The sequence below is a fragment of the Eptatretus burgeri genome, chromosome 16, assembly GCF_056783735.1.
Source record: "Eptatretus burgeri isolate ZD-2024b chromosome 16, Ebu_testis_v1, whole genome shotgun sequence".
Taxonomy (NCBI): Eukaryota; Metazoa; Chordata; class Myxini; order Myxiniformes; family Myxinidae; genus Eptatretus; species Eptatretus burgeri.
The window spans coordinates 43,549,473-43,567,218 of record NC_140976.1 but is presented as its reverse complement, the minus strand read 5'-3'; the positions used below and the strand labels follow the sequence as shown (position 1 = coordinate 43,567,218).

Genomic DNA, 17,746 nt, shown 5'->3' with positions numbered 1-17,746 from the left:
AAATAAATAAATAACATCCTCCAGCGTGCGACATCGCTGGGGAGCCTTCAGCACTCGGCGATGCTGCTGTGCAGCACAAGGAGACGGAATTGGAAGCTGTGTACTTCTGAGGTGAATATGTACAAATGACACTCGCCGTGCAGAACATTGAGGCAGAATTGCGAAGGAGCGGTGTACAATAATTGATTGAGTAATTGATTAATTCCGTAATAAAAATAAATAAATAAATAAATAACAATCATAAAATAATTAATTTGTTTATGAATTGGCTAATAACATACCTAACCACCACTGTTTCATCCGAATCTGTAACTTTTTGAAAATTAAGCAACTCATTGAAAAATGATTAATTGATGAATCAATAAATCAAAAATACCCTTAATAGCCAAATCACTTGTTCACTGTCGAGTCCAAATATCAGTTTCCAAGCTCAAAGGGTGCCCGAGATATTGCCCAGATGAGAACGAAAATAAATAAAGAATTAATAAATCGATAATAATTAAGTAATTAATTAATTCATTGATTAATCAAAAAGTAAAAAAAATACAGTTTTTGCCAAAGCACATCTTCACTTTTGTCCCCAAATTTCAGTTTCCTCGCTTAAAGGATGGCTCAGATATCGCCCAAACAAACAAACAAGCAGTCATAGACTGGTACTTACGAAATCGTCAACTTGACCTCTGACCCTGTCTAATAAAAGCTGTCTCGAGAGAAGGTAGCGACGCAAACCAGAAGTTTCTACGATGATTCTCTACCAAACCATCAAAAATCGTAACGTCGACCGAAGCAAAAATCTCCATTTCTCCACGCAATTATTTAATATTATTTTATCAAAGTCACAAAACCGTAATATTCGGCCATCCACCAACAATCTTTACATAATCCGACGGCTCAGCGAGTCAGGCATGCGACGATAACCTTTATTGGGATAACAAATGACTTTTAAACACCATCTTTATCGAAAACACCGTCAGCGCGCACACGCAAAACCTTAACGTAACTCAACGACGCGTCTGCTCGAGCGCACTGCATCATGGGACGACCCGTGACGCGTCGAGTGAAATATTTTTTTATACAATCTTAAAACGTCTCCAAAACATCCAATTTTTACCAGAATTTCGACAACCGAGTGTTAAGCGTCCTAAGCGATCGCAAAAACCAAAGACAAAATTAAAACCAAAGTTAAAACGAACTCGTAACGTCGACCGAAGCAAAAATACTCCATTTCTCCACATGAATTTACGGAATTATGTTTGACCTCACTGTGAGCTTAACCTTTGACCGATTTTGACCAAAATCTAATCAGCACTAGCCATCACCCTCCTGAATCACGTGGTGTAATTTGACATTGGTAGCTTCTGTTTTCCAGTTATCTGTAGCAAACCATCAAAAATCGAATATTTGACCACACTGTGACCTTGACCTTTGACCGATGTTGACCAAAATCTAATCAGCACTAGCCATCACCCTCCTGAATCACGTGATGTAATTTGACATTGGTAGCTTCTTCCGTTCTCGAGTTATCGTGCCTACAAACAAACAAACAAACAAACAAACAAACAAACAAACAGAAACGGAAGTCATCAATATACTTACGAAATCTTTAGATTTCGTAAGTAACAAACACACACACAAACAAACAAACGGAAACGGAAGTCATCAATATACTTACGAAATCTTTAGATTTCGAAAGTAACAAACACACATACAAACAAACAAACAAACACACAAGCAGAGGACGGAAGTCTTCAATATATTTACAAAATCTTTAGATTTCGTAAGTAACAAACAAACAAGAAACCAAACAGAGTAAAAACTGAGCACTCCCTTCGACTCACGGTGATGACGTCATGCATCACCTGGATATGGAATTGGGAAGGAGCGGTGTTCACCAAGGCACTCGGCTTTAGAGGAGGGAGACGAGTTTGAAAGTTCAATGTTGAGGTTGGACAAATGTTCTCTGGCTCTCCTGAGAATGGACACCCTTGTTGTGGGCTTTGTGGAATTAGCTGAGATTGCCTTCGGCTGGGTTTTGCTTTCCAGGAAGGCAATACAAGATAAGGCAAGTTGTTTCAGAGAATCCGCCTCACCACACGATTCAGTTAACTGCCAGATTTGACGGCAATGACGGAGTTCTCTGAGAATAGCTAGAGTTGTTTACTTTCACAAGTATAGGATCAGATGAATCAATTGGAGTAGAGAAAGAGCAGGAGACATTTTCAGGGAAGTTTGTCATCACCAAGCTCAAAAGGGAGGATTTGCCATTGGGATAAATCTGAGTTGGAAAGTTCACAGATTGTGTCATGGAGTGACAGAAGTCCTTTTCTAAAATGCCATTGTTCGTTGAAGAGTTGTACCAACACACAGCCAATTGTAATGGTGACAATTGAAATAATCACATGTGAGGAAGAGAGAGTTGAGATGAGTGGTTAAAAGTTGGTCCATGTCGTCTGTGAGAGAGATGTAAATGGAGTTGTCACTGTTTGGAAAGGCGGGACAACACAGACAAACAAGAGGTGGCAGCAGAGGGGAAGTCGCAACCATAGGTACTCCTGTGGTTGGGAGGTGCAAGATGAGTACAAGTGCAGTGAGGAATTCAGTTATTGATGCAAAGTGCAACTCCTCCGATCAATCAAATCGGAGGAGACAATAGCCGGGGAAAGACGTGAAGGAATCGGGGACTTCTGGTTTATCAGCAGCGGCCAAGATTGAGAGGTCTCTCAGGTTTGAGCGGAGGCCTCGGATGTTTGAGGTGTACACAGTGAGAGGTGAGGGGTAAGCTTTGAGGGGGTGAGGTGAGGGGGAAGCTTTGAGGGGGTGAGGTGAGGGGGTGAGGTGAGGGGGAAGCATTGAGATGGTGGAGTGAAGAGGGATCCAGAAAGAGGGGATGTGTTAGGTTGAAAGTGGAAAGAGGGGACATGAAGTGGAGGGATGCTGATTCTAAATTCTCAACTTGGATAAATGGAGATAAATCTCATGAGATGGGTGGTAAGGATTTTTGTTCCAGGCACGGAGAAAGTTGGTGCTGTAAGTGCGGGGAAGGGATGGTGGACTAAACGCTTCGCTGACAGTTTTGGAAGAGTCTTTGTGAAGAAGAGGAATAGATGTTGTTGAAGAAGAAGAAGAACACCTGGGGGTACTCCTGATGGAGAAATAATGAAAGTGAAGCATTTAAAATGCTTTTACAGGAAGAAGAAAGAGGTGTTTATATTCAATGAAGATTCAGTTTTGAAATATTGAGATAACAGAGAAAAATAATGGAGTTCGAGAAGTACAGCAGAAGGAAATTCAAGTCGAATGAGATCGTTGTGGAGTGAAAAAAATGTAAATATATATACATATATATATATATATATATATATATATATTTAATTTTTTTGAAGTGAGGAGGGGAAATAGGATAATGTTGAGGTAGGAAGTACAATCGTTGGGAAGAAGGAAGCAAATTTGAGGAACACAGCGGCTAACTGAACAACACTGAAACAAATTTGACAATACAGCACAACGAGGTACGATTTGACAAGAAACACAAACAGCAACATCGGAACAAAGATATAACAGAAAAAAAAAAGAAAAACACGACAAACCCTGTTCAGAAAACTTGACTTTAATGAGGTGGAATGGGCAGATGCAGATTCGACGAACACTTGGAAAAATCTCCGATCCGGAAGTTCTGTCTTTGCTATTTATTTTGCTTTTTCTGTTATAACATAAAATGTAATCTTTTTTTTTTATACGCCCAATATATATATATATATATATATATATATATATATATATATATATATATATATATATATATATATATATATATATATATATATATATATATATATATATATATATATATATATATATATATATATATATGTGTATATATATATATATATATATATATATATATATATATATGTATTATGTGATACCGGTCGGCCGTCTGTCCGTCCGTCCATTCCTGTCCGCACTCGAACTCCCAAAGTTTTCAACTTTCACGTTTCATATTTGGTACATAGGTGTACAGACTGTGGAGACGGTGTGTCGCGACATACGTTCATCATCTAAAGTGGTTGCTATGGCAACCAGGATGCTGTTTTCCATGTAGTAGCACAATTCTGTATATACCTTCTTGTTCGGGCGTATATCGTGCTCACTTGCGCTCTTGTTATTTTTTTATTTTTTAACGTGGGACTTGGAAACCTTGTTCGTGATCTGAAATTGATAAATATTATGCGCACCTGCTTTGTCGATCCTCCTTCTCTTTCTTCTTCTGCCATGTTGTCTCTTAGGTCAGTGGTTACGACGTCGTAGATTGGACGGTGCGCTGAACCGTGTCCCTGTTGGTTTCTACCAAAAAGTTTGGAAGATTCTGGAAAAGGTTTGTTTGTGAGCCAGATATGCCTTTTGATTATTGTAACTTGAGGAAACTGCAATTACGGTACATATTACATGCAAGGGCAAGGTGGTGGATGCCTCCTCTGTTCAAATAATGTTAAAACCTTTGCCATTCTGATTCATGTTTCGCCTGGTTTTCATACCAGTTACCTATTTTAAAAACTGTCAATTCTTCCAAATCTGTGCTTTATAAAGTTTGAAAGGGGATTCTATGTCGAAATATAAGGGCACTCGGTAGAGCACATGCTTCGTCACGAGAACATGCCTAATCCATGAGAACATATCGCGCACATTCCATTTTTGACATATTGTGCTATATATTGTTTTTGGCCTTATCTCTCAATGGTGAAGAATCACTTAAGAAGTTAATAACTCTCGTATCCGGATTCGGATCTTCACCAAAATCGAATCAATTTGTCGTGGTCACACACCCAACCTGTCCACCAAGTTTCATCCAAACCAGTCGACAACTTTTTTGAGATATTGTGCTATATAATAGTTTAGCCCTATCTCTCAATGGTGAAGAATCACTTAAAAAAATTCTCAGATTCGGATCTTCACCAAAATCTAATCAGTTCGTCCTTGTCACACACCCAACCTCTGTCCACCAAATTTCAACCAGATCCGTCCACAACTTTTTGAGATGTCCTGCACTCAAACGGACAGAAAGGGTTGAAAACAACCACCTCCACCTTTGGTGGTGGAGGTAATAATGAGAAGACCAAACAAAGTCTAATAATTTCAACAGTGAAAAATGGGGATTTAAAAATAAAAAGTTGAATAAAAGGGATAACCTTCACCAACTACTGACTGTACATGGAAAGAACCATTTTTAAAAATTGGAATGTGCCACCAATGCCCTCGTTAGCTCACCAGCAAGGAAAGGCTCTCAGGTCCCACCTTCGAGGGAGCCTTCTTCCAGGACTGCGCAGGCACTGTCTGCCAAATGGGATGGGGTGTGGGATCACATGCTACAATATACAAACTGTTAGACTGAATGTCGTTTTCTCATCAGCACCTGCATGGAATCGGTGGAATGGTGAGCCATTCATTAACCATTTAGTTTAATCCAAAAGGCCTTTGGTTGCTGACACCACTGAATCACCACATGAACTCTGTCTCTCCCACTCATTTGGGAGTATTTTGTAATGATTTGCACAATCTTAAGAAAAGTCGTAGGACACCCCCTCTTGTATTGTGAATTGCTCCCCGCACTGTTTTACTCCACGATCATAAAAAAACAGACAATGGTCAGAGAATGGTTCATTGCTCAGTTTCAGAGCATCATATCCCAGAGGAAGGAGTCAGCAGAGTTTTTGAGAAGGAATTACAATCCACTGTCAGAGAGTGGGCACTTTCATCAGGACAGTATAGCTCAAGAGGGAAGTGAATCCTGCGGCCGATATGACGTTGGTCAAATTTCTGTAATATGATGAAAGAATTTTGGGACTCCCTGAGATATCAGGCCACACCATTACAGTTCATTCAGCCTTCCGTTCTGTGGAACACTGGAGGAGCAAGTGTACATCAAACTATAAATTTTTATGCTCATTGCTTCGTGAGATGCAACTAATGTTATTTTCTAGGACCTTAAAATGTGGAAACTTTTTTTTTTTTTTCAAATTGATAGGTCCTGATACAAGTTGCTCAACCGTTATGACGGGTTATTTTTAATGTGTTGCGTTGCCAATTGGAATAACGACCAAAAGATGCGAAAACTGTGCGAGGAATGACAGAAACTCTCACATCCAACCGACCAAAGATGAGAAGCATATTTCAGAGCAAGAGTCCAAGCTGTGATTAGGGTAGGGAGAAGTCTTGTAGGTTATTAAATGGCCAGGCAATGCCAAAGCTTGTTACAAATTGTGAATATTGTCTTAAAAACAAATTACGTTTGTGTTAATTCATTACCTTAGGGGAGAATAGTGTACATTTACTGTTTCTAACAGTGATGCTCCCGTGCGTTTAAGGGAGAGGTGCAGTCGTTGGTTTATTGCTTGAGATGCCGCGTATATTCACGTGTAGTTTTAAAACTCTTTATCTCCTATTAAGTGTGTGTTTACCGTAATGAGTTGATGTAAAATGTTCCCTGCAAAGCAGCTGGGAGATTGTGCTTGTAGATAAAGCTGGGATAAGCTGTCCCATCTCGTGTTCTCTCCTGTAAAACTGAGTAGTATGAGGGCAACGCGTAATGTTCTTCTCCCCCACCAACATATGGGGTTAAGTCATTTTCCGTCGCTGTCCATCAGTGTGTGGGAGCGGGAAATTTGCTCTACACGAGGCGGAGATTGGTCAGAGGCTTCGAGGCCTCGACTTTTTGTTTGCCCTGTAGCGTTGGTGATTGGTGGAAGCCCTCGAGCCGGAGAGAGATTAAAACTCAACTCCGTGACCCAAAACCAGGTAGAATGAGCACGAGTCGAACCACTGAGCTGCTGGCAAGAGGAAAACACACTGTGGCAGTTGTTTCATACTGACGGTGCAGTATTTGATCCTCCAAGCTTTGCATTTTCCACCTGCAGAGTCTTCCCACCTGCTACCTTCACCTGCAGTCTCTCTGCAGCATAGTTGACTGTGGTTGTGAGCCTAGCTCAAGGGTCCTCAAAAGGCAGACCACTGTCCACATCCGGACCGTGGCGCTAATCCTACATAATCCCCCGACAATGGTGTTTTTTTTTTTTGTGTACATAGTCAAGCTCGTGGAATTGCTAGAACACAGAACAGATGAGGATGCAACCAGTAGAAAGGAACAGAATAATCTTTCTGCAGAAAAAGAAGAAGCGTGATAGATCGTGATGACTATGAACCCGTGGTGAATTCCCGACGTGGAGTATTTTAAAATGTTTAAAATACTTTTAAAGGAAGAAGGAAGAATCCTTTGCAAACTTTACATTCAAGGAAATTTAGGTTGGAGTTATTGAGAAAAGGGAGTAATTTGGAATGAAATACAGGAAGTATTTTGTGCGCACATATTCCGCCTCGCTCCTCCACATCTCTACCACCCCATGGTCATGCTCCTCGGTGCTGACTATCGTTATCTCATTTCAGTGAACACAGCAATGGAGAATAAGAAGTGGAAGGTTGATTCTGAGAACCGTCAGTTCAACAAGGAGTGGGAGGAGAAGTTCTTTGTAGAGCATAATGGCAAGGTTCTCTGCCTGGCAAGCTACAAGGCGACAGTGGCATTGCCCTGGAAGAGAAATGTGGAGCGCCACTACTCCACACGTCGTGGTTCCAAGTATGACGCCATGGGTGGCGTGCGCAAGGAGAAGATATCACAACTGAAGTAGACCCTCCAGAATCAACAGTTGTTGTTCAAGAAAGTGCCAAGTGACGTGAAGGCCGTGATGCATGCAAGCTATGAAATTATCAGCATCATCGCAAAGAAGTTGAAGCCGTTTTCCATTGGTTCGTGGTTTCATGATGGCAACTGATCATCTGCAGATGGAGCTGGTTGAGCTGCAAGCAAGTATGGATCTGAAGGGACAATTTCAGATGTCATCCATTCTGGATTTCTTCGAGAAGTTGTCTGCCTCGTCCTTTCATGAGCTTCGTAAGCACGCATGCAAGTTCATCAAGCTTTTTGGCAGTACATACGTCTGCGAGGCAACGTTCTCGAGCATGAAGTATACCAAGAACAAATGCCACTCCGGCCTCACAGACAGTCATCTTGAACAATGTCTCCGCCTGGGTCACTATCGGTTCAGGCCACGTGTTGACAAGATCATGGACGAGCAAAAGCAACTGCACTGCTCACATACACTGCACTACCCTGACCGTTCATAGTTTGCCTTGCTCGAATTATGATGCAGTATTTTGATCAAGTATTTGTTTTATTCGTTCCACTAATGAAGGCTGACGCATCATCATGGCATGTAGGCCAGATGATGATGTGGTGTGGTGATTGTCGGGTACTGTTGTCTATCAATTTTATTCAGTTGTTCCTGTAATAATCGTGCTTAAACAACCCCAATTGCCTCGGATTAGAATGTGAGCAGGAACAGCGAGCAAAGAGATTTAAACCTTTATGCAAGAACATTTTAAAAGGGTGGTGTTCGCAGAATGTAACTTTTACTTGTTTAAAATGCCTTTGGTTGCGTTTCATAGTTGCTCATGAATTTTGGTTCTGGCCCATGATCAAAAATATTTGAGGGCCCCTGGCCGAGCTTATGTGGGCACATCCTTCAAACCACTGCCCGGTTGAGTGAGTATGTTTAGCATCTAGGGGCAGAGGTGTCCTCTATTATAAATGATTGTGTCCTTGTGATTAAAAAAAAAAAAAAAACGAATCTCGTTTTCCTGCCATTTTTCCGCTCAAACAGTTGAGTTCACTTGCGCTCCCTGGAGAGTTAAATTATTGTGACTTTATTTCATAAATGGTGTGGGAAAGGCCCCATCAGTTCACAGGTCCGTGGCAACCACTTGATGCGGATCTTTCAGGAAAAGTATTGTTGCGGACCCGGGGTCGAGGGTGAAAACCACGAGGGGTGAATTACCTCGAGTTCCCGCCAGACTCTCTGGAATCGCAGGCCGTCGAATAACTTTGTGACGCAGCGGGTCGCTTGTCGACCGTGAACGCCATTAACTCGACCACGTGACTTAAGGTCCTCTGTCTAATTAATACTGTTTACCTTAAGGTCACGTGATCTAATTACCGGGAAACGCGCCCTCGGTATGCACTTGTTCAAATCGGATCACCTTACCAAATCAGATGCAGCCGAGTGGAACTACCAAGCACGTACCGGCTAGGAAACGGATCGTTGGGAATAATGTCCTTGCAAAACGAGGGTGCGGGCCATGCTGGACCAATGGACCAATGGAAGAAAACATGAAAACGAGCTGGGAACATTTCTATACAAAGCATTTATTTACAATCAAGTGAGGAAAAATATGTGGCACATAGATTAGGGTTATAATTCATGTACAGCAGGGGATAGCAAGGAATTTGTTGGGTGTGGCAAAAGGCAACCTATAAAAGAAGACACAGCAGGATTATCCTGACTATCTTTGACAATCTTACTTACTCTAACACACACACACACACACACACACACACACACACACACACACACACACACACACACACACACACACACACACACACACACACACACACACACACACACACACACACACACACACACTTAGAGAGCCAAGAAAGAAAGGGGAGAATGAGCGCCCTCGATACCTGGCGTAGTTGGCTGACCAACGCGACCCAGGAGGCTTAGAGAGGGGTACTTGGAAAGATACTGGTGTCCACGGTGCGGGAGTGGGGAGGTACGATGTAGGCGACGTGAGTGGTGCGGTGTAATGCCAGAGGAAAATGGGATTGCGAGTCAGTAACGTTCTTCTTTGTGTGTCCACAGAAGACGGGATAGAGGGGTGGGGAGAGAGAGAGAGAGAGAGAGAGAGAGAGAGAGAGAGAGAGAGAGAGAGAGAGAGAGAGAGAGAGAGAGAGAGAGAGAGAGAGAGAGAGAGAGAGAGAGAGAGAGAGAGAGAGAGAGAGAGAGAGAGAGAGAGAGAGAGAGAGAGAGAGAGAGAGAGAGAGAGAGAGAGAGAGAGAGAGAGAGAGAGAGAGAGAGAGAGAGAGAGAGAGAGAGAGAGAGAGAGAGAGAGAGAGAGAGAGAGAGAGAGAGAGAGAGAGAAATATATCCTTGAGAAGGAAGATCCCTAACCTAGCCATGTAAAGGTCTGTATATAGCGTGTACTGAGACGCTCTGCCTGAGCGTTCCCACCTCGTGATATGGCGCATTATCTCCTGACTATTTATTTGCCAGGGCTTGTGGCAACGTGCGCTCCGAACTGGTCCATCTGGCTTCGCGGGGGTGGCGGGACATCGACAGCACGGCAGGGAGTCTTGAAAGACAGCAGTCGCACACGGATCAGGTTCTTGAAGAAGAAGCTCGCTCTAATGGCTCTGCGCTAACCCCTTTTATAAGCCCCAGGTGAAGAGTGGGGCGAGGACCAGAAAGCGATGCGCTGTCACCCAAATCCTACTTCTCTATTCGGCCACAGCGGCCCGAGCCACGCCCTGCCAGGCTCCCAGACTGGAAACTGGCTCAGATGCCTACCAGCTTCGGCAGAGCTCCTGACTTAACATGGGGGCATGCTCTCTGGCCCTCAACGTGCCCCGAGTGTAGTCTGTATGTCGTGTGGCAGTCGACTTTCTCCACCACCCACGGGCTCCTTTATGAGCCAAAATGCACACCCGGGACCCGAGCCAAACTCCCAGATCGCCCTTCACACGACCCCTCCTCATTGCCCCCGGTCTTCCCGTGGTCTGGCGACTGGAAGAGGCTGTAACAATTCCGTACGCTCACTCAGGGCGTTCCCGGTGAGATGTGGTGGACCTATTAGCGTCTGTGTGGTTGAGCATCGCGTGGCACCGAGGACAATCCGATGCCGGACTGTGCTCCTGGAAATAGAGTGGCGAATTGTAGCGATGCAGAGGTACGAGGGGGTGCGGGAATATTTTTCCCGTGTGCGGGAGGCATTTGTGGTCAGTGGTGAGATTTGGTGAGCGAGGTGCAGAGTAAGGCAAGGTGCCAGTTGTGAATTGGTGCGGAGATTTGAATGAAATAATGGCGCGCAAATTCCCATGGAAGGCTGTCTTGTGTACAATAGAGATGGGGATGATCCAAGCCATGGGAGGCATCGCGGTGTGCTTTTAAACAAATTCCTATTGAATGGCATGTGTGCGTGCATGCTTGTCGTGTATTTTGGCTGAAAGGAAAGTGTTAAAGTAGTGATCAGAGTATGAATCGGAGATATTTATTTGACCTAACTATAAGATCCATGCAACGCACTTCGTCCCGTTAACCCACGAGACATGTGGGGAGGTCTAACTACACGCGGACTAATGAAATAACTGCCTGGGGGTCACTGTATGTTGGGTGCCATTGCCTTAGAGACATGCGGTTTTGCATAACCACAACAGTATTTTGCTCGGCCATCTTCGGACTTTAGACTCTTTGGAATGTTTTGAATGTTGTTGTTGTTTTTGTTGACATTGGAATTTATTTACTCTGTCACCCTTGTTCCTTCACCCAAACTCATATGTGCCCACAGTGTAATGGACTGTCCATCGATGGCTTCGTCTTGCCATCGTCAACTACACGCGAGGTGAGATTTGACGACGTCTGTTTGCTGGTGCATGCTACATGATAGGTTGGGTGTTATCTCTATGCATATTAAGTAGATTTTTTTTTTCTTTCTGATGATACCCAAGTTAATATCTCCAAGGCTGACGCCTAAAATGCTGAGTTTGCACGCTTTCCCGAAAGGTTCTGTTCTTGGATTATTCAAATGAGGAATCCTGCTTCAATTCGCTTCCTGGCACCCTCCATGTTATGTGGTGTCAGAGTATCTATTACAGTTACCCTGTTTTCTCTGCATTTTGTTTTCTTTTTCTTTTCTTGCTGATGACATTGTGAAGGTCATTGTCAAGAGATCTCTAATAGCTTGGGGTTTGTTGTGGTTTTTTTTCTTGTCTGGATCATCTTTGTCTTGATTGTCAATCACTTAGTAAGATAGGTTTTACCATATTGGCCCATCCACTCACATGGATATTGTTGAAGTAAGAATTGTTTGAAATTACAAGTTTAGTCTCGCCTGAAACACGTCATTTAATTTCATATAATTGTTCTTTAAAGTAATCACTGACCTGAAAAACTCATAAGGTTCTTGTGTGGTTGGAAATGCAACCACTGCACTGATTATTGAAGTGGTCACATTGACTCTTCTTCTGTGACTGCTTAAATTTTGGCATTTGGATAACTAAGTACAGTATTCTTAACCCATTATTGTCAACCCTGTATTTTCAATCTTCACCACACGAGATGACACCAGGGGAGCTGAAGTTTGCGGTTACGGTGGAGGCTGTGCTTAACCGCGTACCACATCCAGAATACCGGCAGCTTTTGGTGGAGGCGACGCTTGTATTGGCATTGCTCGCGGACCTTGACCTTCAAGCATTAGGAGGGATTGTCCATGTGGATCACATCTTGCAGCTTGCTGATCGGCTCTTTGAGAATGACCAGGTTTTGACCGCACCATATTTAGTTTCCTGTTCTGTTAAACAGAATGTGATTGTAATTTATATGATTTTATTATTTGGCCCGTTGTTCACTGTTTAATTGATGTTAACTATATGGCCTAATTGGCTGAATGTGTCGCAATCTTTGTATTCATTCATTCATCCATACGATTGCAGCACGTGGCTGCTGGTTTGTATAATCGCCGGGAACGTGGCTGTACCACTGATGCAGTGGTCCCTGTAGTTTATAAACACGGATACCTGCAATAACTCACCTTGTCTCCACGAAAGACAGTTTCAGATCTTCAATGTCCACCAACAACCAATTTTGGCAGACGTGCCCTCCGGATTCCATCGTACCTAGATGACGCAAACATTGATGCCTCACTCTGCATGCGGAAAACCAGGAAGATACTTTACACCTCGAGGCCAGGTGTCGGCAACCTTTTTGTGCAGAAGAGCCAAACGAAATTAAAATCTTGAGCAGTTGGTGCACAAATAGACAATCGTACAATTTAAGCACAATTCACGTCGCCTACTTCGTTGCGGAAGTGTAATTATGAAATCGTAAAAATGTAAAGTTTATGTTGTGCTTCCATTGCTGTTTTCTGTTCAACAAAACTCCAGCAATGTTCAACTCTTTGTTAAAGATTTGGAATTACAGAAAACTTTCAGTAAAATCGAAGATGAAACTGTTCAGTTGTTGACACAGACGGACTGATTCAAGGATGTATTGACCAATCAAAACTCAATGAAACTACAAACTCAGGAATATGAGCCACAATAAGATCTGTCTTCTCGCCACAAGACTGTTCATGCAGGACAGGCCAGAGATACAGCTTAGGGACAGGCCTGGGACAATAAACAGCAACAACAAGATGAGCCGGTAGGACGGCAAGTGGATCTAAATTAAATGACCATACACCACAAAATTACAACCCGTGGTTTTTATAACTATGTTTTATAAACACATTTCATAATATTTTGAATTGAGTGTTTGGCGTGTTTATTTGATCTTTATATGTGCATTTTCACTGATAAGCTTTAAGGCTCTGCGAGCCACAATGGGATTGTAGAAGAGCCAGATATGGCTTGCAAGGCAGAGGTTGCCGACTCCTGCTCTAGGCTATCCTACCAGCCCAATACGTGGCAGAAACGTCCATCCATCCATCCATTGAGACCATACTCTGTGCAGAGCGTTGGTGCTGCCTAAGCAGTCTCCTTGGCTATTGGGCACAATCCTGGACGTGTCGCCACTCCGACACAGGATACCAGCAAGCTGGCACTCATTTTGCCGACCTCGGAAGGATGACAGGCCGAGTTAACCACTCCTGGTATTAATTCAACAGCCGAGTGGGATTTGAACTCGGGACCCTCGGATCCCAAGCCCACCACCCTAACCATTAAGCCAACACCAGGCATACGAAGAAATGTCGTATGACTATAATTCTGATATGTGGCCATGGCCAGAAGAGACCTCCAAACTGTTAAGTTTATGGTGATTCAAAAGTAATATGCACATGGGACTCTGTCAAGATGTTCTCTGCAATTTGGCCACTGCGTTACCGATTCTTCCGAAGGGAGTCTTCTGTGCTGGGATCAAAAAGTTGGTTGACTGCCGAATGAAGATGAAGAAGAGTATTAGAATAATGGGACAGCAATAATATTTGTCACTTATACAACGTCAATTATGTTGGTGCGGTCACAGAGCATTTGGGACGTCCCTCATACACAGACAAAAGTCGTCATAAAGATGATGATAGCCTCAAATTTTAATTTATGCCTCTTTGGAAGCTGTTGCAGATGTATGGGATTTGCCGAATTGTGTTGGGAATCATCTATGAATGGTTAATCCACAACTGTGTGACTAAAGGCCCGGTCACACCTTGACGTTTTAGCCAACGTATGCCGATTTTTGATTTTTTTTTCTAAAACGCTGGCACACGTTGAATACGTTATGTGTAAGTTTTGACAACATTGAGAGCACGCTGAAAAACACTGTCATACGTCGTTGTACGTTGGCTTTAAACGTTGTACTTTTTGGTTGTCCTCAAATTTTTTCATGCTTGAAATTTCACGACGTATGCCGGCGTATGACTCACACGTTCCGCTACGCTGGCCACAAGTTGTATGCACGGTCTGTGATTGTTGACAGACGTCAACACATGCTACTTGTAAGTTAATCATAAGTTGAGACACGCCGAGGTAATGTTTAGCGTACCCGAAACTTATTTCTAACCTATGATTAACGTGTTGTTGGCACGTTACACGATCGTTGCCACACGTCGACAGACGTTACTTTTAAGTTACTCATAGGCTGAAAGACGTCGGTATAATGGATCGTCATTGCATCAGCGTCCACGGCCACGGCCAGGACACTTATTTGCAGCATTCTTCAAACTTTTCTTCGGCATGACGAGGATGTTCACACTTCGATGTCTAGCTTGGCTATGATTCCAATTGTCCATCGGCAGTGTCTATTTAAAATAGTCGAGTTTGAGCGTTTTAACACGTTCAGAAGAAACGCTTCAAATTTCCAAACCCCAGCGTCAAAAAACAAAGGCGAGTGACAGCAATTTAAATCGTTCATTGTAAACAATGAAACTAGCTGAGTGGTACCGTTTAAAAGTCGTTGAGTGTAAAAAAATCCAATTGTTGAGCGCAAGCGTCTACTTTCAATAGTGGAGATGCAGCCATTTAAATCGTTGAGTTTATCATTTAAATCGTTAAATCGTTAAACGCAAGGACGATCCATCATAACCCACACCCTCCCCCTCACACTCACCTACTACTGCCAACATGAACAAACTACTACTAATACTAATACTAATACTAATACTGTTACTGCTGACATGGACATCGACTCAAAAAGGACTCGAAAACACTGTTGGGTTCCCCTTTTATGAGCAGCATTTTTATATACCAATTCCCAAAACCGCTGGGAACACGTCTTTATATGGCAGTTGTAAGTTAGAAACACGTTCATTTATTTTTTTTGTCGACCGGAAGATGTCATTGGAATACGTCTACATACGTCGATGTGTGTTGGGACTACGTAAAGAATTGGTTCAAAGCACATCAAACATAAGTTAGAAATAAGTTTCGCGTAAAAAAGACATTACCGCGACGTGTTTCGACTTATGAGTAGCTTATAAGTAGCCTTTGTGGACGTGTGTAAGCGTCCACATGTCGTGTGTAAAACTTATCCCCATCGCATGCGGAACGTGTGTCATACGCCGAGTACGTCGTAAAATTTTGAACATGTTTAAAATTTCTTGACGTACTCTACTTACTACGACGTATGATAGTGTACTTTAGCATTGTACTCACGTATACCAAACTTACTCATACCGTATTTGACGTGCCCCAACGTTTTAGACACATTTTTCTTAGGTCGGCATACGCTGGCAAGATCGCCAAGGTGTGACCGCGATGTTGACACTTCCATTTCTACGGCAGTTATGATTCGAATCGTTGTGCGTCAGCCTTTTAATAGGCTACGTCACGACATCGGCGGCGATGCGTGCAACGCGCTATGCCTAAGTTAGACTATCGTTGGGCATCGGTTGTGTAGGCCGACAACAGGTTCAGCATTCGTTGGTATAAGTTATCTATAACACAACGAAAAGTTCTGTGTCCGTTCCCAATGCGTTATACATAAGACCAAGTCGCTATGAATACGTCCGAATCTTTAAAAAAAAACATCAAAAGTTCAACGTAAGCCAGCGTTTTAGATACATTTTAATACGTTGCCATCGCTGGCTAAAACGTCAAGGTGTGACCGGGCCTTAAGGTTATCACTTGTGGGGATTCTCAAGAGGCCATTTATCATTGATCTTAGGTTTGTTCTCATTATAATTTCCACTAACTGTTTTTGTCATACAGTAGCTTGTAGTCCAGGCAATCTAGCCTATTTTTGCACTTGATCGGGAACAAATTGCAACAGAATTTTTTTAACGCATTGCATTTCTATGAGGTCCCCAGAACACCATACTAAAAGTCCTAAGAAATCCCTGTTGTGGAAATACGTCTAATTTGCATAAATCAAATATGGCGGCCAATTATCAATATTGTGCCGTATCTTTGCTCACAGATGATGTATTTTAGTGATTTCAATTTCTATAATGAAATCTTTGGATCCAAGGATGCATTTGTAATACTTTAAAATTTCATTGGATGCATCTAGGACACATGCTGTATGCAAAGTCTGCATATGTATACCTGCAAATGATGCTTAATCTGCCAGAAAGTCATCCAGATGTCCATCAGCAATTTGAGAAAGGATACCATGTGGTGAGGCGCAGTGATAGGTACTGGGCAGGACTATCCACGGATCTCACAATTGAGCAAGTACTGATGAGAAGTATAAAGACACATGGAGGCCTGACAAGAGGAAAAGGAATGACAGAAACTCAGCGTTTGGTGTGGGTCCTTTCCATGCCAGCATGTGCGAATATCAACGAGGCCATGCAGAAGCTCAGTGGCATCTCATTTGAAACCAGTGACCAGCACAAAGACCTGTCAAAAGCTCGACAAGCTAGAGATGTCAATGACACCCTTGATCTTACCAGCTATCTCAGGGAGAGAGATCCATTCGCATGGGATCCGTCCCTGTTTAACATTGCAAATGGCATGACAGCCCAGGAAGGAGTCAATGTTGAAAGATCAAGAGCAGTTGGAGAAAAGATTCTAGCATCCATGGTTGGGAAATCTGTAGAAGAGTTCACCTTCCAGAAATGTGATCGAGCAGTAACACTTAATTCAAGATCAACTGTCAAGATCAAAGGAGAATCTGTGAAGGTAGATCCACAGTTGATCTTCCAGAGACTGGTAATCATTGGGGAGCACTGTGAAGATCTACAGTCACTCTTCAAATATGAACTGTGTAGTTACCCCCCCCCCCAGCATTGTTTGGATCTTCCTTCCTTCCCCTGCAGGCCAATAAGGCTGTCGTTGCCTATGTTCTCTGGAAGACCATGCAAGGGGAGCAACGAGAACCAATTGGAAATGTCCAGTATATTCTCGATGGTGGTGCGCGACTTCATCGTCTTCCATGGCCAAGAGGTTCCACATATGAGTGTCGGTCAGCTTTATGTCACATAATATGTTACACATAAATATGGGGCTGCTACAATTATCTTTAATGGATACCAAGACTGTCCAACAACAAAAGATGCCACGCACATTAGAAGGACAGGGGCTTGTTCAGGCATGACGGTAAACTTCACTGGTGGAATGGTTATACAGTCCAAGAAGGAGGAATTCTTGAAAAATGTGACAAACAAACAGCGATTTATTGTTTATCTTGGTGACAAACTAGAG

At 42.9% G+C, this 17,746-nt stretch overlaps 1 protein-coding gene across 2 annotated transcripts in view; it reads left to right on the top strand.

The window, feature by feature from the left end:
- PHKA2 (phosphorylase kinase regulatory subunit alpha 2) overlaps positions 1-17,746 on the top strand; it is a 79,275-nt gene that overhangs the window by 58,676 nt on the left and 2,853 nt on the right. For both annotated transcript variants that reach the window (XM_085859655.1, XM_085859654.1), the window contains 3 exons: positions 4,287-4,375; positions 11,458-11,511; positions 12,228-12,428. In XM_085859655.1, the coding sequence (XP_085715781.1) occupies positions 4,287-4,375; positions 11,458-11,511; positions 12,228-12,428 (344 nt within the window). The remainder of the gene's footprint in view (positions 1-4,286; positions 4,376-11,457; positions 11,512-12,227; positions 12,429-17,746) is intronic.